The sequence below is a fragment of the Buteo buteo genome, chromosome 20 (assembly GCF_964188355.1).
Source record: "Buteo buteo chromosome 20, bButBut1.hap1.1, whole genome shotgun sequence".
NCBI lineage: Eukaryota > Metazoa > Chordata > Aves > Accipitriformes > Accipitridae > Buteo > Buteo buteo.
In genome coordinates, this window is record NC_134190.1 from 3,202,908 (window position 1) to 3,215,295 (window position 12,388).

Here is a 12,388-nt window from a genome sequence, read left to right on the forward strand (position 1 = left end):
GAATAAGCATATAAATGCATACAAAGCTCCTTTCAAGTGAGGCAGAAGGATAGGTTTGTATTTCAAGCACAGTGAGATACGTGTTTCTAATCCTACACCTAATCTTATCTCTTAAGTTTTATGGTGATCTGGGCAAGCTGATAAATCTGTGTACTTACTTTCTTTCCTCATAGTTTACCGGGGCAGTGAGAAGCTAGGTTTGAAGCCAGTGTTTTTGATTAACCTTGCAGAATCCTGAGGGAAAAGTATACAATTTCTGCAGGATAATATAATTTATTATTTCTCAGATGGCTGGTCTTCAATTTAAACATTTTTCTTCTTTAATTTCTATCTTCCCTCTGAATGTTTCTGCAAAATAATCCAAAATATTTAGGAAGGGAACAGAATAGAATATTTCTGTGGAAGGGAGTTTGCCATTTTCTTGTATTACTATTAAATGTGGTATTTCCCCCTGAGTCACATTAGTATATGTTTACTAGTGTGTTTCGAATTATGTGGGAGTTGCCTTTTTTCTTTTGTTTTTATTCTCACAAATAAAGTCCCTTAAGTAATAACTAGTTCAGAAGGAATCTACTTAAAATTTCTTGAAGCATTAAGGAGCAGTCTATCCTAATCCTGACAAGCTTGTTCTGTATTCTGTAGCCTGTTTGTGGTGTTACTGGGTTAAAATACATATCAATAGCAATTCAGAACATAGACATAAAGCAATTCAGTCAAAATGCTTGTCCTTCCATTTATAGGGTAACTATCATAGCATGAAAAATACAGTCTCCCTGGACGCTTTCCAGTGATGTTTGATTATTTCTTTTAGGCTCTACATAGAGAACTTATTAGGAAAACTCATAATAGTTTATTTTTTTCTCTCAGTTACTTCTCAATTATGGCACCTCCCACCCCCACCCCCCCTTTTAGTCTTGCAAAGTGAAAGTAAGTTGAAATTGGTGGAGCCCATCTTGTGCTGCTGCTGCCTTCTCTGACTTTTTGTTCTGGATACATGAACCTTAACCTTCAATTACATGTACTGATTGGAAACAGAGTAAGTCCTCTTTATATATCCAACTGTTTTATTATTTTTTTTAAACGTGGACTGTATAGCCTGTTTTTAACTGTTCTGAATTGGAAAAAAACCAAAGCAAACAACAAAACAAGAAAACAACAAAACACCCCGACTTTATTTTAAAACCTCGTGACAGAACAGCTCTCTCTCTCCTGCATATGAATACTTTGTGTTAAAGAGTCTTCAGATGAAATCAGCAGACATGAACAATACCTCCTCATCTTTTATCCCTTATTTAACACCACTTTAATTGCATCTTGACTGCTTTAATGCAGATCTCCTGGCACTATTGTTGTGGTAACAACAGCTCTCCTTATTCATTGCCCGCTTTTAAATTGGTGTCTGTGCAGCCATATGTATGCTGTGTTGTTGGCTCAGTACAGAAAGGGTCAAGGTTCATTGGTAGTTTCTTTTGTTGTAATTGTTTTTGTTAAAAGTGTTGTAGTATTTCCGGGCCATGATGGTGCTACCATGTTAGAGAGTTCAATATTGAAGAGCAAAATGTGCATGTGCCGTGTCTTGACTCGAGAATCAAGAGGAGGCTGAAGCAAGGTGCTCACAGATACAGACAACTAAAAACACCTCCTCACTCTTGAAAATGTTGGCAGGCCAGGGCAGTCTATTCATATTCTTGGAGAGACAGACACTCTTATGAAGAATCCTCTTTCTGTTTCCCCAAATAACCCTTCCACCTCTCTCTCACAAAGATTCAATTTCGGTTATGCCCAAGGCATTGTGGCAGATTTTGAGCACCCTGAATGTATGAACTATACTGAAAATCAGCGGACATAATTTGTTAAGAGCGGGCTCTTAGTCATCTCTTACTATAGTACAGCTCAGGCTCCTTAAGTAGAACATGGGCTCTTGTTTTCACATGAAGGTGATTTCCTCTGGTCATTGATCCAGTTTGGTCTTCCTTCCAACTGCTGGTTGTCTTAACCTGCTTTATAACTTGTGTCTTATTATAGCACTCTGATCCCTTGAAGAGCTCTGGTTTTGGCACCGGAAAGCACTCTTGCATAATACATGGTTTTCAGCTGGCAGAGGAAGGCTAGTGTGAAAAAAATTAACATGCAGAATGGTTGCAGATGGGATCTACTCCGTCCTTGATACGATTGGTTTAAGCTCAGGCTTTTTGAAACTATTTTAGAACAGCATTTTCCACAGGAGGCAAGGCAACTGTATTGTCTTAGCTGATTATATATACATATCTACATACTCAATGTTGCTGAGGTAACAGCCTGTTTTCTCTCATCATGAAAAGTGTATAAAGTAAGAGTTAAGCTGTCTGTTTCACTGTTTTTAAGTCTTCATTTTCTTCCTCTAGGTAGATTGCTGTTGGGTTGTGCATTGAGACTGTTATGGGACTTCCTACTGCTCAACCCTAACTTAACATCATGGGGTGGGAGCCTTACAGAAAGCACGGAGACTAAAATTTCTGGCATGTTTTGTTTTGGCTATTATTTTTTTATAAGCAAATGTACTAACTGACTAAACTGTAACTAAAAGACCCACTGTTGCATTTAATCATACAAGTCTGTTTGTCTTTCCTTCCTTTTTTTTCCTCCTCCCCTCAACTGTTTTTTATGTAGCTGCAGATAGTAAGGATGAAGAAATCAAAGCACCTCCCAAGAGATCCTATCTGGGTATGTACTGTGCAAACCCATTCTGCATGAAGTTGTCCTCTCAGCTACGTATTTCATGCTTTGCTACTTTTTATAACCATTTTTAGAAATGATTGCATGATCATTTCTATAGAGAATGTTTGCATTACCTTTTCTTGACATACTAAAACCTGGTGCGTGATTTTATTTTTTAAAATTTTTATTTTCCCCTCCCCGCTTTTAACGTTCATAGAGGAAAAGATGCTTTCAGCTCTATTACAGAAACCAGTTTTTTGAAGGCAGTTGAATTCACCGCATTGTGCATCTCAGTGATATCTTCCTTTTTCCTTCCCCAAGCTAGACAAGCAAAATATTGTATGATACAGGGATCCATCTCTTCAGACTCATGTTCTTCCTCTTCCAGCTCTGACTCAGGAGGAAACTATGAAAAATACAGGAGTATCTTTCAGCATTGTTCAGAATGCTAGATATGAAATTTCCCACAACGCTTGGTGTTCAAGCAAAATGCCTGCATCCTTGTGAAATTTCCTGGCTTGTTCCTCTCTTTCATTAGAGCAGCCTCAAAATTATTTGGGAGTTAGTAACACTTAAGGTGAGAGCTTCCAATCTTCAGTTTCAGAGTTGGAATCTTTGTTCTTTAATTTGCCTGAGGAAGAGGAAATATTAGGTGCAAACAGGCTTTGCAGTATTTTCAACTCTTAGTAGTTTGGAAAGACAGTTTTAGTCTTTTAAATTAGTTGGGGTATCGCATTAAGGAAGTTATGCTGACTAGAGACACAGAAGTTCCCCACAGTCAACTTTTAGACTGACTTTAATTGAACCGATACAGAATCTCATATTGATACTAGTTATGCTCTGTTGCAATTCTTGAGTTAGTAAGGGGTCAGCTGAAAAAATACAGGGTAAAGAAGAATATTACTCATGCAAAAGGAGAGTCTCTACTTGCAGATTTTTCAACACACAGTTAATTAAACTGGAGTTAGCTCTGAGAAACACTACCAAAGAGTAATATTAACACGAGTACTTTGTTGAAGCTGTAAGACCATTCCTGCTAAGGTTAAATAGATTCACTTTTACTGATTCATCTTCTGGATCTTCCCTTTCAGATTTAGGGACAAAATGCACACTTTGGGAAATTTACCTTTTTTGGTCTGATACCAGTATTTTGCAAAGCACCTTTTCCTTTTGTGTTTTCAAAACATTTTTTTCTGGACTCAGTATCAAACTATTTTGTTTTTCTGTTTGTCTTTAATTCTGGTTTGTAGTCATTCTCACTGGCTTGCAACACTAACCAAGGGAATGTAAACTTTAAGCAGTCCTGTCTTCCTTGTGCCTGTATTCCTGTTGTCTTTTGCTAGTGTTCAGCAATGCTTTATTTACAGTGTCAGAGCTAGAAACAGCTGTCTGTGCTCCTAGTTATGATTGAGTGGATTATTTAAAAATGCTTCAAGTGGTTAAAATTAAATAAGTTATTTAATGTGACCTTCTACTCATTTCAGATTTTTTTTTTCTTGTCTTTTTTTGGTTAAAAAGTCATTTGCCTTGGTAGTTTGATAGCTTAAAAAGTTGAGGTTTGTAGAAAAAAAGCACCACACCTCTTAATCCAACTGATTTAAGTCTGAAGCATTTGGTTAATAAATGTTACTTGAAATTCATTTTGGAATTGCTTAGCAAAATGGGATGAATTGAATTATCACTAAGGAACAGGACAGTTTTACACTACTCAGAAGTTTCAAGACTGGCGTGGTCAAGTCTGTTGAATGTGATAATTCTTGCTGGGGTAAACAAATGAGAAGTGTTTTGAGGTGTTTGTTTATAATGCACATACAGAAGTATATCCCAGTGGTTTAAAGAGTGGGATGCATTGTGCTTTATGTCACAGCATGTCATACTTCAATTTACAAAGGGCTTAACTGAGCTATGTCCTGCACTGCTATGTTTTGCTACAGCTCTGGGGAAGCTCACTTAGACGTTAGGTAAGGGGAGTATTTGCCATATTTTCATGTGGCAGTGCATTCTTACAATGTCTTTTAATGAGTTTTGATTAAACTTTGGTTCAAGAAGAACAAATTGGCTTTTTCATTTCCCCTGTTTATTTCAGCGGTGTAAAAAATGTTTTTCAATATGTTTTTTAGACTTCAGAAACTATTATATTACTTCTGGTTACGTAGTAAATGCTCTGTATACTGCATTTGTAATTGAAGATTGGCTATACCTGAACGCTATTTTGTTGTAGAACTGTTAATCTGAAAATGTACTGGTCTACCAATGAATTTCAGGTGAACTTGTTAGATAAATACCAAGACATTTGTTTGATGCCTCTTTTTGAATAGGAACTGAGCTCCTGCTCTGCTCCCTGGGAATGCTTTTAGGTATGTTTGTCAGTAATCCAACAAACCACTTAATGCCACTGTTTTTCAACATGTTATCTGAAAAAGCCTTTATCTGGCACATGACTCTGAAAACTGACTTTCTAGCAGTCAGTGCTGAGGGGCATTTAGAGTATGGGGGAAGGTTGCTGCAGTTTCACTGACCTAGAGTAAATAAATATAATTTACAGTATGGTGGGCCCCAGAGTGTAGGGTTTCCTGATTTCATACAGAAATAAAATGTCCTGGTTTTGGCTGGGATAGAGTTAATTTTCTTTCTAGTAGCTAGTACAGTGTTATGTCTTGGATTCAGTATGAGAAGAATGTTGGTAACACACTGATGTTTTCAGTTATTGCTAAGTAGTGTTTAGACTAAGTCAAGGATTTTTCAGCTTCTCCTGCCCAGCCAGCGAGAAGGCTGGAGGGGCACAAGAAGTCGGGAGGGGACACAGCCAGGACAGCTGACCCAAACTGGCCAAAGGGGTATTCCATACCATGTGGCATCATACCCAGTATATAAACTGGGGGGGAGTTTGCCTGCGGGGGGGGGGGGTCGCTGCTAGGGAACTAACTGGGCGTCTGTTGGCGAATGGTGAGCAATTGCATTGTGCATCACTTGTTTTGTATATTCCAATCCTTTTATTAGTGTTGTCATTTTATTATTGTTATTATTATCATTATTATGTTCTTCCTTTCTGTTCTATTAAACTGTTCTTATCTCAACCCATGAGTTTTACCTTTTTTTTTTTTTTTTTTTTCCCCTGATTCTCTCCCCCATCCCATTGGGTGGGGGGGAAGTGAGTGAGTGGCTGGGTGGTGCTTAGTTGCTGCCTGGGGTTAAACCACAACATAAAATTATTCCCCTAATTTTTTAGGCAAAGGAAGGATTAGAAAGGATTAAGTAGTTCCAATTCTGAAGGAATAATGCTTTATTCCCTTTGTTTACTAATGCAAGTATCTAGTTTTACCTAGTGCCTGCTGGCATTTGATGGCTACCGCTGAGGCTGAGCAAAGCTGCAGTTGAGTGATGTTTGTTTGTTTCTCTTGTTGAGAAGTTTTAGAAAAAATGTGTTTTTAGAATAAATGTCTTAATCTGTTACACTAAAATACAAGTTTCCTATATATGTTTTTTGATCCCTTTGAGTGTTGGAGGTTGTTGGGGCAGAAGTAGCAAAACACTAAACAAAGCATCACTCCGAAGAGGCTGTATCTTTTGAAGTTGTTTGGAGTGGTCTCATTGGTGTGGCAGGCAAGTCTCAAAGTGAATGTGACTTGTTTGATTTTTTCCAAGTAGGTGTTTAAATGTCTTGAAGGACGCTTCTGGTGGATCACAAGGGTTTTCCTTCCTTCTCTGAAGTTGGTTTTAAAACTTGCCATATTACTGAATCCTGAGCCCAAACAAAAAGTTATCCATGTAACATTACATTTTAAAATAGTAGTAATAAAATGATAAAAACTTAGATTCACCAAACACCTGTTGCAAAAATATTTAAAACTACTTTTTTTTTAGGGGAAAAAATGTAAAATGTATGTGTAGTTACTTTCACAGAGTTAGTATCTGCATAATCATGAAGAGAAAATAGTAATGTGAAGATGCAGTCATCTGCTACAAGGGTTCCACTGGCAGTGTGACAGCCTGGTAAATAACTCACACTTTAACCTCTTCTTTTGCCTGCACTCTTTACTTAACTCAGGGCATCAGTTGGCTTGTGATAAATTAAGTGTTGGCGTACTCTAGAACAGCACTAGTATGTTATATGTGCCACGAAGGATGTAAACTTTATTTAATCGGCTCTCTGGCTCCCTCTGTTCAGAGGGTTTGGTCTGTTTGGGTTCAGCAGAGGCATCCAGCTTGCAAATGTGTGGGCGTGTGGTGTGATTTTTCTGTGGGTGCTCTGTAAATAAGGTGCACAATATGCTTCTCTGTCTGGGCCTCGACATCCTGAGAGGAGCTGAGGACCCGGCAGAGACGTGGTTTTCCTTGGCTGGTTATGGGCAGCAGCACTTTGGTTTCATTGAAAGTATGTGACTTTTACACCATGCACCATGCTCTCTAGTAGCTGAATTCCCTGTACAGCTGCTGTGCAGTTAAATACATAACAAAAGCACAGTTGTTGCTGGGATGCAGCTGCCACCACTTCTGTCTGTGCATGACTGCGCGCGGGTGTGGAGGGGTTTAGATTCCTTCTCTTCAGGTTTATGTGCATCCTTGTTAACAGACTACTTTCAGAGTGCTTTTGTTGATCTTTTGGGGAGAGTGTTGAGGAAGGGGGGTTATAACGGTGTCTGTGTGAAACTAGGAGGCCAAAAGGATTTTTTTTTTTTTTTTTTTTAATTAATGGCGTTCTAGTTGTTGAGGAATTCAGGTCTACTTTGTGTGAGGAAATGGCACCTGGCTGCATCAGCAGTTGTAGTTCTTTGGATGGTGGAAACAGTTATTTCCCCTCGTCTTTCTCTGCATCAATATTTAGACCTTTTCAGGACACAAAAGAAAATAAGAAATAGAGATTCAAAGGATGAAGAGGCAATTCTCAATTTGTTATAAATAAATATGTAAGTTGAAAACTGTAGAATCTTTGGGGTTTTTTAATACATAATTTTGGTTTCTTCTTAGTTGATGTTGCAGATGAAAGAAACAGAAGTCTGGAAAATAATTTGTCTATCCAGGTGTGGGTCTGTGCGGGAGGTCTGAGTTACTATTCAGGCATTTTAGAATAATTCAGTCCAAATAGAACACTATTAATTTTTTTAATGGAATTTACAAATCTTTTGCATACCGAATGGGTAACTTTTTTTTTTAAACTACAGATGCAGACAGAGAGACAGAGTAGAAACAGACAGAGTAGTTTTGTTACCAAAAAAACTCGGAATGAAGAACTTATCAACACCAATTTAGTGTAGATAAGCAGACACTTCTTTATTGATGGCCGGGTGCGCGGGCGAGTCCTCATCACGAACCACGCACACCTGAACACCAAAACAATACACCTTATATTACAACTTATTCATGCATATTCATTACATTTCCAAGAAAGTTTATACATATTCATTAGATTTCCGGGAAATCATTAGCATATGTAAATAACCTTTACGCAGGCGCAGTGAAGGTCTCTGGTGGTCTTCAGGAGTCCTCTGGTGGTCGTTCATAGTCTTCCTCGCTTGTCCGCTTCTTGACCTCTCAGGTGTTTCCAAGCAGCAAACTGGTGTCCATAATGGTTTCCTTAGCTTTTAAAACAAACATTACAAGACTACCAATCTTTGTCAAAACTTCTGTGGTTAAATGATTTTGAACAATACTTAAATTCTTATGGTTACACATTATACATTTTCTAAGCTCCTAAGTTCCTAAGGCTACATTTCAAACTTAACACTCCCATATTTATGCTTCACAATTTTCTACTTCTTAGTCAAACCAAACTCTTTTATAATCAGATTTTAATTTCTTTATCTTGTTATCTAAGTTCTAAATGTTCCTACTAGATGATTTTAGCCAATTTCTCCGGCCTTGGTACAGGGCTATACAGGGGATTTCACAGCAACATTGGTTGTTGGTTAAATATATAAAATGCAACATACATATAATTTTGCTAAAATATTAAAATTAAATATGATTAATTCTAACTAATAAATCAATGACAAATCAGTAACAGTTTCATTAAAAAGGTTGTTCTTTTATTTTCGTGGGGAATTTATGTTTCTTGAACCATTACAAAACCAATACTAAAATACTTTTCTTTCAGAAAACTTGAAAAAAAAGGGATTTGGGTCAGTCTGTTTTCTGGGCTAGTGTTATGTTTCAGTAGATACTCTTTCAAGCTTCAAAGTTCCATTTAGTGTAAATCTTTCTTCAGCTCCTCAGGCTAACGGGCCTCGAATGAACAGTTGTACTGTGACCTTTTCTGTCCTGTTGAAAAGTGTTGGAAGTTACTCAGTAGGAGGGCATACCTTTTTGCAGCCTTATCTAGTATTATTCAGCTGTTATAAAAGGAAGGAATAAGTTTATCTACTTAAATTCTATATTCCAGAGAGACATTTTCCTTTTAGAAAAGACAGCTGGGAAGGGAGGGACCCAAATAATAGTCTATGATTGTTGAAGCCTCTCTGCAACCATGATCCCTGCATGTGGTGGTTTGCAGTTTCCTTAATGTGAGAGACCCAGAAACATGTACTCCCCGCAGTGAGGTGGTGGGATGAGGCCAGTATGTCTGCTGCAGGCCTGCCTGCTTGTTACAGGGTGGAACACACAGCTCTATGTCAAAGCACGTTCCTGGCCACAGTGCAACGCTGGTTGTTTTTTTTTTTTTTATTCCCTGATTTCCCTGTGCTGGAGGCAACTGGGCCACCTGGCTGTGTGGTGGAGCAAGGAGGGGAGAGGGAGGCTTGTGATAAATTTGTCTACAGACTTACAGATGCTGTGGTGAGGGATCCAGGTGGGCAGGTCGCTCTGGGAATGCATGGCGTGTAGCAGGTTTATACAGGAGAGACAAGTGGTGAGAGGCATGAGGGTAACGGTGATCACCAGCTGTTTCTTTTCAAGGGAGACATGAATGAGCTCAGCAATAGAAGGGGAAGAGACTGACGTTACCTGCACAAGTGATACATAAAGTATGAGGCAATAGCTTCAAAGTCTTGCTGCTCCATTCATGAACTACAGGCGTAACATGAGTAGTTGTAAAGCCACAGGGAATGACACACTGTCCCTGTGTTGTGGGCTTACCCTGGTAGGCAGCTAAGTCCCGCACACCCTGGTGGGATGGGGCAGAGAATCAGAAGGGTAAAAGTGAGAAAACTCATGCGTTGAGATAAAGATGGTTTAATAGGGAAAGCAAAAGCTGTGTGTACAGGCAAAGCAAAACAAGGAATTCATTCACCACTCCCCATGGGCAGGCAGGTATTCAGCCATCTCCAGGACAGCAGGGCTCCATCACATATAAAGTTACTTTGGAAGACAGACTCTGTAGCTCCAAACACGCCCCCTTCCTCCTCCTGAGCATGCTGCTTACGCTTGTGATCACTTGATGAATGTGTGAGCCGGCACAGGCAGGACACAGGAACAACCACAAAACCATGGATGAAATCCAAAGAGTAAATTTATTTTCATTACCTTGCCAACTGGGGGATCCCCGAAGCAGCACCCAGGCAGAGGCACACAAGCAGGGATGCAGGCACCACGGAGCTTGGTCCATGCTAGAGGATTGCCGAACCTGCTGTTTGTGCCTGTATTTTAGGGATTTGCGCAGGCGTAATTTACCACTGTGCTTTGATCTGTCCCACAGCGGGGCAGGAATCTCAAGCACATTTGATAGGGTGCCTCTAAGTCTATCACAGGCCTATGTTATCTAAACACAGATGTTCTACTTGTCAAACAGACAAGATGAAACAGTGAGTACTATGATAGATGCGTTTTTTGACACCCCAGCTGCAAGTCACTTCAGCGTATTTACAGTCCTGCTCGCCAATCTTCTGTTATTTTCCCACAATGAACATCTGCATAAATGCCATTTGTCTAGGCTGATTAAATACCAATGTTACACTGAGTAGTCAGTTTTTAGACATCCGGGCATTCTTGCCTCAAATGTTTTTGTCTTGAGTTTCTTCTTGGAGAAAGGTAAGGTGATGCAATGTGGTTTATATTAGAAAAAAAATAAAAAATAGGCTGGTTCTTTCCAGAGACTGAGAAATGCCAAGGACTCGTGTCTTAATCCTGCTTTCTGGTTTATTAGTATGTGTGATCTATGGAGAGCCTGTTACTTCATGCTAGCGCATGGGTCCTTCTTTTCAAGTTGCAGTCTTGGTTCTTAGCACAGTTCATGCTGAATTGTCACTGGGTCCGACTATCATCTGAAAGTGGAATGACATGTATCTGCCAGGTAAACAGCTGTCTTGACTGCTGACCTGCTGTTTTCTTTGTGTAGGTAGCATAATTCAGGGAGGAGAGGGGTCTTGTTTGGGTGGTAGCATTTAATCCTATTTTCAGAATTTTGGTTAGCACAATGATGGTTGACCAGGTTCCTGCTGATTTCAGGCTTTGGATTGGAATTTACATATTTTACCTTCTTTTAAGATGAGACTAAGATTGGTAGGCAGAGAGGTAATGTCCTTTAACAGACTATTTGGGGGGAAAAAATGTTTTCAGCTGTGCAAGCTTTTGTGCAGATCTGGAAGCAGTGCGCTTCAAGCTCCATTCAGTTTGGAAGCTACTTTTCTCCAAGTTCCACTTGTTTATCAGTTAGACCGGTTAAGTGAGAAGAATAGTTGCCACCTGTCAGGTCATTGTCCCCTGTGGGACAGAGAATGGGATGAACACCCACCATGGAATGTGGATGGGTGAGTTGCATTTCAGGAAATACTTTTAGCATGCAATGAAGCCAACAGTTCTAGAATCTCTATAATTTTTGATGATCATTGATTAATTTTAGTTTCCAGGCTTGTCATTTGGCAACTTGACAGAGAAAAATTTCTTCCTTGAGGCTTCCACTCAGAGATCAGAGATGGCATCTTTGACAGTGAAAAACTTATCTGGCCAGTAATGTTTCTCTCTTTTGAGTGTGTATGTGGAAGTTTGTGTATAGTGCTTGTTTCGGATTAGCCACATGTTTTCCACCAGGCGATTTGATACACTGCATGAAGTGTTTTACATTCAGTGGTAAGTGTAAGTAGCATTCCTGGACTTTGAGGGCTGTATTGGAAGGGTCATTGTAAAAAGTGTTTTTTCAAAAGACTTGAGAAACTGGAGCTGCCACCCGCAAATTCTTTTGGTTCTTAAGTTGAAATCTCCAAAGCCTTAAGGGCTGAAGGGATTATCCTTATCTCATGCATAATGTGGGCAGTAACATTTTGCTTATATATTATTCTGCATACAGTAACTTATAGTCAAGCTGGTTCATCATCATAATTTAAAAATCTACCCATTCTTGATCTGAAAAGTCCAAAGTACCACTTAGTAGAGTGAAATGTTCTCTGTTTTTAAATTTTAACGGGTTAGCTTTGAATAGGAGACTGGGCTAGATGACCTGCAGAGAGCTATTCCAATCCAAGCTACTGTGGGATTGTACATAAGATATTCTGCCAATGGTTTACTGTGAGACCACCACGTACAATTTGAAAATACAGTCCTTTTGTTCCTTTTACTCACTTGTCCATTTCAGCATAGGATACATATATATGTTAGCTAATGAAGAGTATTTCTACAATAATCAGACATAGACTATGTTCTTAATTTTGTCAGATGTATTAGCTTTGTAATGTTTTGCATCACACGTTAATTCATTTGGCTCCTGTCATTGGTGCTAATCAAACAATATACATCTTCTCTATCCCTAAAACAGGGAGTTGAG

General features: G+C 39.1%; 1 protein-coding gene across 2 annotated transcripts in view; it reads left to right on the plus strand.

Annotated features, from left to right (window-relative positions):
- Positions 1-12,388, plus strand: part of SLC66A2 (solute carrier family 66 member 2) — a 69,098-nt gene that overhangs the window by 12,399 nt on the left and 44,311 nt on the right. Inside the window, exon 4 of one of the 2 annotated variants that reach the window (XM_075052199.1) lies at positions 2,650-2,703. The exons of the other annotated variant lie outside the window; for it this stretch is intronic. Coding sequence (XP_074908300.1) covers positions 2,650-2,703 — 54 coding nt within the window. The remainder of the gene's footprint in view (positions 1-2,649; positions 2,704-12,388) is intronic. 2 annotated transcript variants of the gene reach the window in all.